This window comes from Cnephaeus nilssonii (assembly GCF_951640355.1).
Source record: "Cnephaeus nilssonii genome assembly, chromosome: 6".
Classification (NCBI taxonomy): domain Eukaryota; kingdom Metazoa; phylum Chordata; class Mammalia; order Chiroptera; family Vespertilionidae; genus Cnephaeus; species Cnephaeus nilssonii.
In genome coordinates this window covers 57,940,535-57,958,415 of record NC_137077.1, presented here as the reverse complement: position 1 = coordinate 57,958,415, position 17,881 = coordinate 57,940,535, and the positions used below count along the sequence as shown (strand labels likewise).

Genomic DNA, 17,881 nt, shown 5'->3' with positions numbered 1-17,881 from the left:
ATGGATTTTTAGAGTGAGAGGAAGGGAGAGGGGAGAGAGAAACATCAATGTGAGGGCAAAACATCAATTGGCTGCCTCCTGCACACCCCCTAACAGGGATCAAGCCCACAACCTGGGCATGTGCCCTGACTAGAATCAAACCCAGCAACTTTTTAGTGCATGGGATGACATCCAATCAACTGAGTCACACTGCCCAGGGCTGTTGAACCCAGAATTTTACAAATACATTTGCCCCAATGTTTTTCACTAATACTGCATTAATTATTCTGTGGGACTGGTGCCTCACAAGACACAACTAGGAGAATGCTGGTCTAAGTTATGATCATAGTAAGGGTTAGCACTTATTGAGCTTTTATTATCTTCTATGCATAATGTTAAACTCTTACATGAATGATCTTATTTAGTCTTCATATCTACAACACTGTGAAGTAGATACTATTATAATCCTCATTTTAGTGACAAAAAAAATCTCCGAGTTATTAAGTAATTTGTCCAAAGTCATTAGTCAGTAGGCAGGAAGCCAAATTTTAAAACAAACAGTTTAATCTAAAAAGTTAGGCACCTATCCCTTTGTACATGATCTGACGTGTTACAAGAACAAGGTCCACAGAGGACTTCCAGCTGTTGATGCCACTGAAACTCCCTTCATTCACCACATAAATGGGACTGTCCTCTTATGTGCTCAAGGATCAACATAACATCCAAATGATTGAACATTCCCTAACTTCAAAGTTGTTGATCCCTATACATGTCACCAGTGGGTCAGGCATTTCAGATGCATTATTCCATATTACAGAAGAAGAAACTGAAGAACGAGATCAGAAACCCACACAAGATCACACAATTAAAAGCTGGTAGAGCCTGGACTCAAGTCCAGACAGTAAGACTCAAGAGTGAGTCTAAGCTTTTAATCATACAACGTTGCTTTCTCAGCATCTGAATGAGTGTGCACAAGGCTAGGAAATGTTAACATACATGTATATTACATATACATAATATATTAATTTATTGTTTTACATATTTATCAGTATGAAAGGCTTCTTTTCAAAAACCAAATAGCCACCATTGCTACCACTGAGTCATATTTTTGGAGCTGGTATAATTGGAAACAAAGGTGGGAGTAGAAAGCTAACTTGGAGAATTCAGGAGGAATCAGGCTAGGTCAGGAACTGACCTCATGAACTTACTTGCGGTAGAACCAAGGCAAGAATCTGCAGGTCAAGCACGAATGAAATTGAGAAGGCACTGAGTGATGGACATATGTTTTATCTCCCTAAAAATAAATGCATAATGACTATATTTTATATTAGTTTTGCTTTCCTCTTAGCAATGTAGTAATATAGGATTTTAATATTAGATAATTCTGGGTTTGGATTTTTATTTTATTATTAAACATTACCTGAGGCCAATTTCTAAATTTTGTCATCTATGAAGTGGGGATAGTTATACCAACATCTCAAATTTGTTCTGAAGAGCAATTGAAATAATCTATAAAATGCTAGAGAAAGTAGTTGCTGAACTTTTATTGTAATTAGCTATGATTTTATAACATTTCTTTGCTTTCCTTAGTTTTGTGTGCTCAACTCGAAAATGTTAAGTTGGTACTTTTTCTATCTGCTTTTCCATTTTTTTTCCTACTTCTGATAAGTACAGCACAGAGGAGTTCAACAATATTAAAATATCTGTGTATCTCCAGCAGTAGTGATGTATAATGACAAAGCTATTGTACCTGGTGACTTTTTTCTTAAAAGTACATTAGGAATAACAGATTTGAAGTGATTTTATTCTGTGCAGAAATTCATCTATCTCATTTTATCTAAACTGCTTACCCTGACCATTTGACTTGGCATTGAAGGAGGAATATTTAGAAAAAAAGTAAAATAAGTCACCATTTGGAGATTATTCAAACAACTGTGCCTTTGATTTTGTGAAGAAGTTATGTGTATGGAGAGGAAAATGGTACTATTTCTCATTGATTTAGGCTATTGTTAAGTGAATGAAGACCGACTTAGGCAGAATATCTCTTATCTCATATGAAGGTTGCTTAGAAAACCTTTTTTTTTTCTCTTCATAGTTTATATACAGTGGACAGCATTTTAAATATAATAAATGCTTTTATGCAATTTTCAGGAGTTAAATGGGTTAAGGTGTCATGGAAAGCTTTAAACGTGGCATAATTACAATGGAAAAGCAATGGCTTCATATACTTAGGATTTTTATTATTATTTTCTATTTGCAGGATGAGTAAGGGATACTTACAGAAAGCAACAAAAGGAAAACTGCTAATAATAATATTTATTGTAACCTTGTGGGGGAAAGTCATATCCAGCGCAAACCATCATAAAGGTAAGCTCTTCTGCTTTCTTTCTCAGCCGCCTGTAGCAGGTGACTTCCTTCAACACTGACTGCTATGTTCCATCTTCACTGGGTTATTAATTTTACTGGATTTGGGCCCCCCTGGCAATGCTCTGTAGGTAAAAATGCAGAGATAGCTCTCCTTACTATGGCTTTGATAGGGGAAGCATGACTATTTAAATGTTTCCGGGACAGTTGCCATTTCTGCAAATTGTGTTCCAAGAGGATGGAATTGTGACTCAGACTTTCGCATCATTTACAACTTAAAGAGAGTGATGTTGGAATGTCGGGTTGACACGTAATAAAGATGAGTTTCAGGTTGTAGTCATCCTCATCATGAAAGCATCTTTAATGATATGTGTGTTAACAATATGCATATATGGAAATTTTCTGTCAGTGCATTTTGTGAATCACACTTCTTCATGCCAGTGTACCTTTGAAACCACCATTTGGACTCTCCATCTAGTCTGGTACTTAGCAGCCTAATTCTGCTATAGAACAGAGTGAGAATATTTGTTTCATACATGTTTTAAGATTGACAGCTCAAAATTACGTCCTGTCTGTTCTCTTTCCTAAGCGTGAGACTCAATATAATGAGTAACTACCTCTTTCCAAGTGAATGAAAATGGGGCTATTTCTGAACTGTCCCTACTATAATCATGTATTTATAACCTGAGAAGTCAATTTAGATTTTTTTTCTGAAATATGATTTTACAGTTTAATTCTCAGTCCTCTGTAAATTCTAGTGGCTAGCAACTTACTTTCTGATTTTGTGTTGGGGTGAAAGGGGAGTTAAGACCACCTTGAATTCTGTAACACTTAAATTAGTTACACGTGTGCATTTAATTAGCATTACATGGAACATTAACAGCAGGGAAAGGAAATATGTGGCATGACGGAGTGATGTTTATCAGACAAAATCATTTCCCCCTGTGATTAAACCAGAGCCATCTTTCTAAATATGATTTTTATGAAGAGGTCTTTTATATTTCATAATCCTGTTTCTGTCCCACTGTGTGTGTTTATTATATATATTTTAGAGTTTTCATTAATACTACACACTGATCCACATATCAAACTTTAAGTTCTCTTTAATAATTAGTATTAATAAAAGATGTTGAGCATCCTAGGACATTATTCCCTGTGCCTCCAAAATGGCAACATTGAACCAAACTTAAGGACAAAATAGTGTTAAATACTCACCTTTAAAAAGAGTTGAAAATCACTGGGGCCAGCCCCCCCTGTCTTGGTCTTATCATGAGAAGACATGTCATCCTTACTATCTGGAGGACTATAATGCTATTATGTAAATTCAATAACAACCAAAAATTAAGCAACATGCCATTTGGAGATATACACTGAGTGGCCAGATTATTATGATCTCTGAACACATAATAATCTGGCCACTCAGTGTGTGTGTGTGTGTGTGTGTGTGTGTGTGTATGTATGTATATATATATATATATATATATATATATATATATATATATATATATATATGAGGCCTGGTGCATGAATTTGTGCATGGGTGTGGTCCAGCCAGCCTGGCTAGGGGGAGGGGACATGGGTGGTTGGCTGGCCTGCCTGCTGGTCGAACTCCTGGTCGAGGGGACAATTTGCATATTAGCCTTTTATTATATAGGATATACACTGAGTGGCCAGATTATTATGCGTTCAGAGATCATAATAATATGGCCACTCAGTGTATATGTACATCCCTTCCCAGCTTATAACAAATAGTTGAGGGAAACTGGGGAGACTCACAGGAACTGTGGGCGTCAGCCTGGTGAAGCAAGGGTTTGTGAGAAAGATGCTTTCCATCTGCAAAGCCAAGTGATGGGGTCTCTAAGAGAATCACAGATGAAGACTACCCTGCAGTGACTATTACATACATTTTTTAAAGCTACTTTTGATAATTTTTAAGTTGTGTTATGGTCTATGCTAACTCTGAAACTAAGGTTTTTTCTTACTTTTTGCCAAGAAAACACTTCTTGGACATAAGAGATTACACATCTCAGAAAACCTAAAGTGCCAAACCCAGTACATTATAGAATTTTGTGCCCTTTTGGTGTTTCATTCTCACCTTATCACTGATATTTTGGATGAAGGTTTGAGAACAGATTTCTCTATACTTTCCTTTTTCCTCATTTTCCTCTCCCTTCCTTTCTTTCTTTTATATTTTCCATACAAAATGTCCCTTTAGTTTAATGTATTTTACATTTAAAATAAGAAGTGAAATGTGTATGTGCACTTCAGGAATGTTCATAAAACGAACACCAGTGTGCTCACCACCCAGTTGAGCAATGTAACATTTCTAATACTCTTGAAACTGGCTGTGTCTGCCACTCTGATTTCATTCCTTTGCCTCTTCCCCAAGATAATCACTATTCTAAATTTTGTGATTATAATTCCTTTGTTTTTTATTTCACCATGTACGTATATATCTCCAAATGGCATGTTGCTTAATTTTTGGTTGTTATTGAATTTATGTAATAGCATTATATTGTATTTTTCTGTAATTTTCTATTTTGCCAGACAATATATTTGTGGCATTTATTATAGTTGATGGCATGTAGCTGTAGTTTATTATTTTTTTTAATGTTGCACCATATTTTATTGTATGAAGTCACCACAATTTACATATTTATTTTCTGATACGTAAGCATTCGGTGTTCTATTTTCTTGCCATTTTGACTGATATTTCTATGAATAATCTTATACTCCTGGTGCATGTGCGCAAGGCTTTGTCTCGAGCACATTCTGAGGAGCACAATTTTATGAAATTTTTGTATATTCTTTCTGGTGAATCTCATTCATAATACTTTATTTATTTTAGGATTTGTGATTTTTAAAAATGTTGTGAGCTAATGTTCATTATAATCCTATTGATGAAAATTTTAAAGGCCTCTGCTTAGGATGCATTCTTCCAGAGATGGTTTGCATATGCCATGTGCCTTAGGTGAGGTTCTCTAGAAGCAGAGCCACGGCAGGAATTCTTGTTTATATTATTCATTGAAAGAGTGCTCCCGGGAGAGCAGCAGGAGATAAAAGCTAAGCACAAATAGAGTCTCAGCTAGAGAACAGCCTGGTCAGGTCCCGGGAGGCTCTGAAACATGGTTTGCTCCACAGAATTGGTCCGTCCTTGAGGTGAGATGGACAGGCTCATCTATCCTTGTGAGTCTCCAAACAAGGGAGGGGCTATGAATAATAATCTAACATTTACAGCAAATGGAAGACAGGTGCACAGCTGATAGAAAGGATCTTGGTAATGAATCGGCCTATAGTCCTCTGCAGTCTCCTCCTTGTGCCCCTCAGATCTTCTTGCTTCTCAGTTAAGTTTACTCCATCCAGCCCTGGCCAGTGTGACTCAGTTGGTTGAGTGTCCTTCCTGCACTGAGAAGTTGCCTATTTGATTCCCATCAGGGAACTTGCCCGGGTTGCTGGTTCAATCCCCAGTAGGGGTCATGCAGGAGGAGGCCAATCAATGGTTCTCACATTGATGTTTCTCTCTCTTCCACTTCCTTCCTCTCTCTCTCTCTAAAATAAATAAAAACATGTTTTGTTTTGTTTTTAAAGGTTCACTCCATCCAGGCAAAGCTTATCAAATATTCTGGTTGGTTACAATTTCCAAGAAACTGTACTTGAGCAAAAGTGGGGCCCCCACTAATGCACTTTGTACCAGGGCCATTACCAATGCTCATTATCTTCCCATGCCCCTAGACATTTTAGGCTCCCCTCTCCTTCAGCTAGCACTTCTGCTCATCAAAGAGGCTTGCCTCATGTTTTATCCAGATCACATGCCTGAGAGTTCTGAACCCTGGATTATCATGCTCTTAAGCTGTGGTTACTGTACAAACACATTTGTAATTATACTAGAGGCCCACTGCACGTATTTGTGCACTGGTGGGGTCCCTCGGCCTGGCCTGTGGGGATCAGGCCAAAACCAGCTCTCCCAACATCCCCTGAGGGGTCCTGGATTGTGATAGGGTGGTTCTCAGGTGATGTACCCTGGAACCGGGCTCCCTCCTCTCCGGTTCCAGGTGCGTCATCTGAGAACTGCTGTTAGCCAAGTGACCACAGCTTGGCAGCTCCTGCATTGAGTTGTCTGCCCCCTGGTGGTCAGTGCACATCATAGCTACTGGCTGATTGGCCGGTCGGCTGGTTGGCCGGTTGGCTGGTCACTTAGCCTTTTATATATATAAATTTAGTCATGGTGATGTCAAGAAATGCCCAATGGATCATCTGAGAGTCTAACATAGTCTTCCCCACCCAGTATACAGGAGATACCCTCTTCTTCATGATCATCATGGTCCTTTACCCCAACAGTATCTAACTCCTTTCTTTTTCACTGTCTGTGGGGCTGAGCAGCAGCAGCTGTAGCTTTGTGAGTAGCAGGACTCTTACTCTTGTCCCTGGTAAAAGCATCTTCTTCCTGGGAAGCAGTACTTCTAGACTCACAGAGTCTATTTGTAGTTTTCATAAGGAATATTTTAGATTGGATAATTCTGATGAAATATTTGTTTTACTTAATAATTTTTGAGTACCTACAATAAGGGCTGAGAATATAGCAGAACATAAAGGAAGCAAAATCTTTGCCTTTATGGAGTTTTTGTCCTAGAGGTGGGAAGATAGTTAATGAAAATAAAAAGTTTTACTGTGTAAATGCTATGGAAAAAATAAAGAAATAAAGAGGTATAAGAAGTATTCAAGAGGAATTGTAATTTTCAATAAAGTCTTATGGTAAGACCTAAAGTTTGCAATAGAGACAGATATGAATATATCTGGGGGAAAGATGTTCCAGGCCCAGGAGCAATAAGTATGAATGCTTTCAAGTAGAAGCATGCTTGCAGACAAGGAGAAATGGCAAGAAGAGTGGTGTGAATAGAACAGAGCATGTAAGAAAGAGAGTAAGACATTAGGTCATTACAAAACAGGTTAATGTAGGAGAATAAAACATAGAATAGGTAGCTCATCAAAACACTGGTGCAATGGCCTTGTGCTCTCAAAAGCAACCCAATGCAGTATTGTGTTATTCTGATTTTTAAACATGATGTAGAAACACTTGTAGAAATCTAGAGCATTTGGATTTGAAAAATGAGAAATCTAAAAATCAGAAAATGTCACCTGCTTAATGAAATCCTCTGAGCTTTGGGGACTAAAATATCCCTCACAAAGATGAATTAGTTTACTGCTCAAACCACCACAGAGATTCAGTCCTGAATTATCAAAATTGTTTTGAGCCGGTTGTTTTATGGGGGATGGTGATTAACTCAGAGGAGTGTGACAGCCAGTCAGAAAGTGTAAGCAGTATTTCCCCCTTGGAAGCAATTACATTAGATACAGCTTCAGATTCTGTGGATCAGAGAGGAAACCTTTCAGTTTAGAACTCCAAGTTCTCAACAAAAAATATAGTCAATAAATAATATATAGTCATTAATCTTAGAAGGTTGATATGTTTTCTTGCCTTTTTCTTCCTCTACCCATATAGCCATCATTGGATATTTGGGTTGGAAAAGAATCTGCATTTATTGTGAAAGACCTATAAACAGGTGAAAATTATATACAAAGAGAAAAAGAATAAAAGTTCTTTGATTAGCTGAAATTGAATATGTTATCCTTGTTGTCATACAAGGTAATTACTAATCTGAGCTAGACATTTTGATTAAATTGAAATTTTTTTCAAAGAAAAACTAAGTTTAAAATAAAAATGATTTTTAGTTCAAAGGCTAATGAGAGAGCAGCCATTGAATTTTTTTGGTAGCTTTTCATTTGTTTGTTGGTTCACTTGGTAATTTACTCATTTATCCAACCAACTTCCCAGTAACCAAAATATGTATTGTCTGTTAAGTGTTGGATGTTAGGTCCAGTTCTGGAGATATTAAAGTGACTAAAAGCAACACACTCCATGCCCTGTGGAGCTAACAGTATAGTTGGAAAAACATTAATGTGATAATCAGACAAATAAATATTTGCTCAGTAAAGTGCTGTACAGATAAAATTTCAGGATAAGAATATATAAATTGTAAAACAGATGTAGAGGAATCAGGGAAATCTCTTCTAGAGAAGGGACTTTGAAATGAGATCTGAATGGGGAGTGGAACTTAAGTAGACAGAATGTTCTGGAACTAAGAGCAGTCACTGTCTGGAGGGTAAATAGCAAGGATTGTGGCACACAATTTGCAGGGAAAAGGGGCTGGGGCAGATCCTCTGGGGCCGTATTCAGAATGCTTGTTCTCTTACAGTTAAAAGTGTTTGATCCAATTTAGCTAGGGTATTACTAGGTTCTCTTGGGCTGGTTTATAGCTGATTATTATGTGTATCACAGTTCAAGAACTTTGGTTTATAATTTATATTGTTTTAAGCACCTTGTTTATGAAAACAATAATATTAATGGCCCGAGAGAAAGAAAAATGGCCATAACATAAACTGACTCAATTGTGGACTTTTAACAACACAACTTATGACATAGTTTATTGAATTTTCAAAGTAATACATATTTATTTGAGAATTTTGATAAGAAAGAAAAATGTCAAGAAGAGAAATCAAGTCACCCATAATTTTTCCACATAAAAATTGTCAGATGGCATCTGGATATCTAATTTATGAGCATATTAAACATATTAGAGATCTTGGTGTTCATTTGCTTATTTAATTATTCATACATTTATGGAGATAGACTAGGCATGTGAGAGACTGTGCTGCTCTGAGCTGGTGATTCAGCTTTAAATTATGCAGATCAAATTTCCTTTTTCCTGGAGTTTATTCTTCTATATCTTGATTTTTCTTCTTTTTATTTTAAGATTAGAGGCCTGGTGCACAGACTTGTGTACCAGTGGGGTCCCTCAGCTTGGCCTGCGGGGATTGGGCTGAAACCAGCTCTCTGACATCCCCCAAGGGGTCCAAGATTGCAAGAGGGTGCAGGCCAGGCTGAAGGACCCCACCTGTGCACGATTGGGGCTGGGGAGGGACCGCGGGAGGGCTCTAGGGTGGTCGGACCCATCTTGCCCAGTTCCTATCAGCTGGACCCCAGCAGCAAGCTAACTTCCCAGTTGGAGCATCTGCTTCCTGGTGTTCAGTGTGCATCATAGTGACTGGTCGAACAGTCAAACGGCCGGACACTTAGCATATTAGGCTTTTATTATATAGGATATCTCATGCTTACAGGATAGTGCATGAAACCCATATGTATACTCAAAAGGATAATTATAAGGCAAACAACTGTGCAACTACCAACCAGGATAAGAAATAGAATACTGCCAGCCCCTCAAAGCTCTTTATGGGTCTCCATGATTACAACCTTTCCTCCCACAGAGGTACTTCTTTCCTGACTTGCTATGCCTAAATAATGGATATGGTTTTGTCTTTTTTATTTTGTAAAAATGGAATCTTACTATGGGCATTCTTTTCAGTGTGATTTGCTTTTTATCATTGACATTTTCTCCTGAGATTCATCCATGTTGTCATATAGGATTTCATTGTGTGAATATATTATGATGTATTTATCTTTTGCTGTTGATGTATTGGGTCTTTCCAGCTATTGGTTGTTATTGACAAAGCTGCTGTGGACATTATTTTACATGTATTTTCATTCACATGTGCAAAATTTCCCCAGGGTACATTTCTAAGAATGGAACTTTAGGGGTCATCTGATAAGTACAAATTCAACTTTACTTTTTGCCTCACTTAGCAATATAATTAGCAGTAAATGAAGTATACTTATTTATACTATATCTACAAACTATCTACAAACACATGAAGAAACAGTATAATAATGTACCCTAAATTACTTTAAAAATCTTTGTTGTTAGATATTTTTTAGATTATTTTGTTTGTTAATACTAATATAAACACATTTGGGTAATAATTTTTGTTTATATTTAATATTAACAAATAAATGTATTAATACATTTTGCTCATATTCAATTTCTTTACATAGTCAACAGAAATGAGAATTTTTTTGAGGTAAAAAAGATTGAAATAGTGAAGTTTGTATCGTTCAATATTCAATCAAGAAAAAGAAAATCACACCAATTGTAATTAATTATTTGTATAATTATTTACAAATTACAAGTTAATACTTACTTTGCTACTTAGCTGAAGGGAGATCCAGGCATTTCATGCTGGGCATCTTCTGTTCCTAACAGTGTCTAGCATAAATAAAAATATGATATGGTCTCTTCCTTTAAATATATTCTGAATTTAGATTTCATATTTCAAAACCTTGAACAGAAGGTGCAAAAGAGGTTTTTTTATTTTTTTAAATTGATTAAGGTATTACATGTGTCCATATCTCCCTATTGCCCCCAACCCCACTCCTATACATGCTTACCCCCCAGTGTCTTGGGTCCATTGGTTATGCTTATATGTATGCATACAAGTCCTTCGGTTGATCTCTTACCACCCCCCACATCCCCAGCCTTCCCGCTGTAATTTGACAGTCTGTTTGATGCTTTACTGCCTCTGTATTTATCTTTTTGTTCATCAAGTTATAATGTTCTTTATTTTCCATAAATGAGTGAGATCATGTGGTATTTTTCTTTCACTGACTGGCTTATTTCACTTAGCATAATGCTCTCCAGTTCCATCCATGCTGCTGCAAATGGTAAGAATTTCTTCTTTTTTAAAGCAGCGTAGTATTCCATTGTGTAGATGTACCATAGTTTTCTGATCCAGTCATCTGCTGATGGGCACTTAGGCTGTTTTTTAAATCTATGGTGAATTGTGCTACTATGAACATAGGGGTGCATATATCCTTTCTGATTGGTGTTTGTAGTTTCTTGGGATATATTCCTAGAAGTGGGATTACTGGGTCAAATGGGAGTTCCATTTTTAGTTTTTTGAGGAAACTCCATGCTATTCTCCACAGTTGCTGTACCAGTCTGCATTCCCACCAGCAGTGCACGAGGGTTCCTTTTTCTCCGCATCCTCTCCAGCACTTGTCTTTGGTTGATTTGTTGATGATAGCCATTCTGATAGGTGTGAGATGGTACCGCATTGTTGTTTTGATTTGCATCTCTCGGATAATTAGTGACTTTGAGCATGTTTTCATATGTCTCTTGGCCTTCCTTCTGTCTTCTTTTGAAAAGTATCTATTTAGGTCTGTTGCCCATTTTTTAATTGGGCTGTTTATCTTCCTTTTGTTAAGTTGTATGAGTTCCCTGTAAATGTTGGAGATTAAACCCTTATTGGGGATAACATTGGCAAATATGTTCTCCCATGGAGTGGGCTTTCTGGCTGTTTTGTTGATGGTTTCATTTGCTGTGCAGAAGCTTTTTATTTTGATGTAGTCCCATTTGTTTATTTTCTCTTTAGTTTCTATTGCCCTAGGAGCTGTGTTGGTGAAGATATTGCTTCGGCAAATGTCTGAGATTTTGCTGCCTGTCTATTCCTCTAGTATTTTTATGGTTTCCCGTCTTACATTTAAGTTCTTTATCCATTTTGAGTTTATTTTTGTGTATGGTGTAAGTTGGTGGTCTAGTTTCATTTTTTTGTATGTATCTATCCAATTTTCCCACCACCATTTATTGAAGAGACTGTCTTGACTTCATTGTATGCTCTTGCCTCCTTTGTCAAATATTAATTGAGCATAGTGGTTTGGGTTGATTTCTGGATTTTCTATTCTATTCCATTGATCTATATGTCTGTTCTTGTGCCAGTACCAGGCAGTTTTGATAACAGTGGCTTTGTAATACAGCTTGATATCTAGTATTGAGATCCCTCCTATGTTGCTCTTCTTTCTCAGGATTGCTGCAGCTATTCAAGGTCTTTTTTTATTCCAGATGAATTTTTGGAGAGTTCTTTCTAAGTTTGTGAAATATGCTATTGGTATTTTAATGGGGAGTGCGTTGAATCTATAGATTACTTTGGGTAGTATGGACATTTTAATGATGTTGATTCTACCAATCCATGAACACCGTATGCTCTTCCATCTATTTATGTCTTCCTCTATCTCTTTTTTCAGTGTCCTGTAGTTTTCTGAGTAGAGGTCTTTTACCTCCTTAGTTAAGTTTATTCCTAGGTATCTTAATTTTTTTTGGTGCGATGGTAAATGGTATTGCTATTTTAGTCTCTCTTTCTGTAAGTTCACTGTTGGGGTATAGAAATGCCATATATTTCTTGGCATTATCTTTGTATCCTGCCAAATTCATTTATTAAGTCTAATAATTTTTTATGAGACTTAATAATTTTATTAATACTTTTATTAATAATTTTATTAAATTTTTTATTTGCCAAATTCATTTATTAAGTCTAATAATTTTTTGATGGAGTTTTTAGGGTTTTCTATGTACAGTATCATGTCATCTGCAAATAATGACAATTTTACTTCTTCTTTTCCAATTTGGATGCCCTTCATTTCTTCTTCTTGTCTGATTGCTGTGGCTTAATACTTACTTTACCACTTAGCTGAAGGGAGATCCAGGCATTTCATGCTGGGCATCTCCTGTTCCTAACAGTATCTAGCATAAATAAAAATATGATATAGTCTCTTCCTTAAATATATTCTGAATTTAGATTTCATATTTCAAAACTTTGAACAGAAGGTGCAAAAGAGTTTGAAAAATCAATGGTGATAACAGGTATCCTTGTTCTTATTTTAATGATGGTTACTCTAGTGTTCTGGTATTAAATATAATATTGACCTTTAAAAAATGGTTTAAAAATTACATGGAAGATATTTTCTTTATATATGTTTTCTCTAATTACTTAAAGGATTGGGATTTGTTTTCAGTGTAGGATTATTTGCAGGTATAGGAGTAGGGAAATTCTGAATATTGTTAAAACAAGTGAAGTAATCCTACTTATTATTTCTAGTATGACTTTATTTATTTGGATTAAGAAAGGGATAATCTTTCACTGAAGTTCCTTTCTCATGTATTCAAAATATACATTTGTGTGTGTGTGTGTGTGTGTGTGTGTGTAATGAACGCAAAGCAGAGCACGTCTATTGAGTGGAGTGAATTTTACTATTTGAGAAAATTGGATATAGTTTCTGGCATTGGTGAGTTTGACAGTCACTGAATGAAGTTATGTCATTACTGCATACTTTCATGGTTTTAAAAAAGATGAAAATTAAAAAAAGCATTTGTTCTCTTTTGACTAAAACAATTCATTAATTGAAATATATTTAGTAATTTTTAGCCCTATACTGGATACTGTGAGCTAAGAACAAGCATTCCATAATTTATTTGGGGGACTATATAAAAATTCGTGCACAGGGAGGGGGTGTCCCTCAGTCCAGCCTGCACCTTCTCATAATCCGGGACCCCTCCGGGGATATCCGGACATCCCTCTTGCAATCCGGGACCCCTCACTCCTAACCGCCCGCCTGCTCACTTCTAACTGCCCGCCTGGTCACTTCTAACTGCCCACCTGCTCGCTCCTTACTGCGCTGCCGAGGAGGTGGAGAGGCTGCCGCCACTGCCACCGCACCAGCCAGCTGTGAGCCCTGCTTCTGTCTGAGCAGCGCTCCCACTGTGGGAGCTCACTGACCACCAGGGGGCAGCTCCTGCATTGAGCGTCTGCCCCCTGGTGGTTAGAGCGTGTCATAGCGACCGGTTGTTCTGGTCCTCCAGTCGTTCTGCTATAAGGGTCGCTGGGCTTTTATATATATAGATACTTCTATGACTAATCCTCATCACCTAGCAATAACTAAAGGAAATAAAACAAGTCTTGAATTTATTTAACTTAGAGTAGAATTTGCTAATACTTGTTTACTCAGAGCTGTATTTCTCAACCATTTTTTTTTTCATTTTTGTTCTCTAGGGAGTTTTTTAAGATACTTTTTCCTAGTTGATCTCCACTTTCTTGAAATTTTTATACCACAAATATGCTGTATATCTGTTAATGTGTTTATGTTTCTGGGATTTATAGATAAAGGGAATGAGATTTTTTTTTCATTTCCTATGAACCAATTTTCACCCCCTTAGGGGATGAAATCACCCTTGTGGAAAATGTATGACTCATAGATGATTTTTGTTACTCCATAGTACCTGTTTCTTAGTACTACCATTCTTTTCTTGTCATTAATAATCATTTAGAAAAGTCCCTAATAGGAGCTAATATAATCTACTGGATCAATAATCTAATTTTAATGAGTTCACATGACAAAATACTACTAAAAGAACTATAAATCCATATTTTGAAATAAAAAAAACAACATAGAGCACAGATTGGGCCCCTTTGGGAAGTATGAAACTTCAGGTAAAGAACAACAAAGTCAATCTTGAAAAATGGCAATTTTGGGCTGATGTACATGTAGTAAGACCCTAGAGTGTCTTCATAGGTGTTCTCATTGCATGTTCGGTATATCAGATGGACAGACAGTTTTTCTGTTCTTATTAATGTATGCTAAATATTATTGTGGCTTGATCTTTCATAATCCTTAGCATAATTTCTTCAAATTATTAAGATTTGGGGCTCAATTTTTCTTTTGACCTTCACTTCTAGCAGCATTTTTCTAAACTATTAGATTCAAGTTCAAAAATACCTTTGAAAGATGAATAAAAATTGTTCTAATATTTCTACCAAGATGATATAGCATATTTGCTTATGAAAAAATTTCTTAAGATTTTATTTGAGAACTCTGTACTATGATAAATAAGATCACAACCCCAAAACAATTCAAGTAAGAAAACTGTGAAGGAAAACTGAAGTTAAATGTATTCATAATATAAGGTTGACTTGATTAAAGCTGTTGTCTTGGATTATGTAACTTGAATATTATTCCAGTTAAAATTGAAACTTGATTTGTGATTAAATGAGAACTTTAGTTACAACCTAAAATAACTAAAGTCAGCTCTGAGAATGACAGTCACGTTTTTTTGATAGAGGTATTTAATTTTTTTTTCTGTAAAAATATGAAGAGATTTTAACAACTGTTAAAGCAGTGAACGTTCTGCAATTTCAAAATTCAAGCTGTTACTTTAGAAAAACGAACGACTCCAGTTCATCTCCCAGGGGCATTTCATCAAGCAAGTTATTTTGTGATCATAGCTTGCAGTTATCCTTCCCTTCTTACTTCCCACACAGATTTTCTCCTGTTTCTCTGAGCTGCTGTTCAACCACCTACACTTTCTCTTCCATGCACGTGCTTTACTCCATTACAACATGCCATCTCCTACTTCCACCGACCCTCTCAGGCTGACACATATTTTTGCACTTTCTAGTAACTCTACCTTTTCAACATTAAGATGGTCTTGTCTCTATTATTTCTTCTACTATTGGTATTATACATATGTGCACATGCTTTGTCCTTATCTGTGTGTGAATAAGCTTTAATTACTCATTGTGTTCACTTTTATTACACAAGTGTGTGGTTTGTTTGTTTTTATATTATTTGGGATTTTATTTATTTTTATTTTTGTCTTTATTAATTAAGGTATTGCATATGTGCCCTTATTTTTAAGTTGATGAGTTTCCTGAGACCAAAAAGATCTAGTGTATTTTGATGGTTTCTTGGTGCTGAAGTAGTATCTGCTTATAATAAATGTTCAACACATATTTGTTGAATAAATGAATCATAAATAAATTACCAGGAAAAAGAATATTTGAAAGGAAAGAAAACAATGAGAATTTGATATTATTTCTGAAAGTTAATTGTATTCAATATTGGACATGTATAAATTACTTTGAAAAATCCCATTATATGTGAAATATATCATCTATATGTATATGAAAAAGATGCTTTGCCTATCTTTGATCTCAGTGTCTTCCAGTGCTAGCATTCTAGAGAAGTATTTGTTATAGTGTTTCATAACACTTTGTTAAACAGGAACAACAGTAAGGGTGATTTTACGTAAATAACATATATTTTGAGATAAGACATTTATAGAGTTAGAAAATAACACATAAGCTATAATTATTATACAAATAACATAATAATTTAATAAATCTTCTATTAATGATGTTGTAACATTTATCTATACTTGAGTTACATTTCTTTTTATAACTCCTGTGCAATTTGTTTCAAATCAGAAAAAAAATTTGTTCAGTTGATTGATTTTCTCAGTGAACTAGTTGTAATTTGAAAATACATTATAAAAGAGCTTGATTCCTTTCCGACTAACAGGTAGCACTCAGTTTCCTTAAAATACTCCCACAGATACACATTTGCAAAAGCACATTAATTTCATGTATGGGAAAAGAATTAAGGGCTGATTATTATTTGTATTATATCATATTTCTAAAAAGCAAGAAATTGTTCCCTAAATTAGTCAAAATTTAACTTTATTTCCTAAGAAATACCTTTTAAAACTATCAATATTTATAAAAGTATTATCAGTAAAATTAAAATTTTAGTATATATAAAATAACTTACATTTTATGACTCTTCAAAAGAAATTTCATGTGAATTATCATTTTTTTATCTCTACAGCAAGCCAGTGTAGAAAAATGAGCACCTGTTATTTCTACTTTACAGATAAAGAAACTAAAATTTCAGAGGTAATAGTTTCACCCAAGGGCATTCAGCTTAAATCCTAAATTCTCCTGACTCCAAATTGTCTTTTCTTTTCACCACTCTGATCAGATAAGTATCTTAAATACCAATTCAAATTAATCTTTCTGTTTGTTTATCCTACAAATACAGTTTCCCATACTCATGAACTTGTACAGGGGTGTGCAAATGTAGGTTTACAGTTTGTATGGAAAATAACACAATAATTAATAAATAATAATACAAATTAATCTGTATTTTGCATACTCACAACTGTATACCTATTTTTACCAATCTCTGTATTTGAGGGAAAAAGTTCTTTCATATATCCTACAATTTATTTTATTATTAAAAAGAAAACTTAAATTTTTGTTCAGTCATACCAAGCTTTTAGTCTTGGTCCTGTGAATACCTTTCTTTCAAGTCACCAAACCATAGTGATCTATAATTTTTATAATACAAATTATTAGGCCAATGGAAAATACTTTTAATATCTTCTATAGTTTTTACTTTTTCATATTGTGAGTTCCATTTCTGTATCACTAATGTATTGGATGTCTCTATAATAGGAAGTCATTTACTAAGTAATTCAAATCCGGTGATGATATTTGGATGTTAACCAAATAAAATAAACAGGACATAAAATTGGATATTAAATTACCAAACAAAATGACTACTTTGCTAATCACTTAGGATGAACATGTCTACTTCCCCAAATAAATTGTTTGCTGGGATGGGCAAAAATAGATTTATAGTTGTTCATATGGAAAATTATATAAGAACTAGAGGCCCGTTGCATGATATTCATGCAAGAATAGGCCTTCCTTCACCTGGCTTCACTCCCAGCTGCCCGGGAGCCGGCAAGTCCTCGCTTCTGTCTGGAGCACCGCTCCTATAGCCACCTCCGCTGCCCCCCCCCCCATAGCAGGTGTCCCGCCCCTCCCAGCTGCTCCGTGCACGCATATGCAAATTAACCCACCATAGTTGTTGGGTTAATTTGCATACTCACTCTGATTGGCTGTGGATGTAGCGGAGGTATGGTCAATTTACATGTTTGTCTATTATTAGGTAAGATAAATAATATTACAAGAA

General features: G+C 35.6%; 1 protein-coding gene across 1 annotated transcript in view; it reads left to right on the top strand.

The window, feature by feature from the left end:
• The window catches only part of TAFA2 (TAFA chemokine like family member 2), a gene marked incomplete at its 3' end in the record, with an annotated part of 416,622 nt that overhangs the window by 329,650 nt on the left and 69,091 nt on the right, over window positions 1-17,881 (top strand). Inside the window, exon 2 of the mRNA XM_079773790.1 lies at window positions 2,240-2,346. Within this exon, the coding sequence (XP_079629916.1) occupies window positions 2,241-2,346 (106 nt within the window). The 5' untranslated portion in view covers window position 2,240. The remainder of the gene's footprint in view (window positions 1-2,239; window positions 2,347-17,881) is intronic.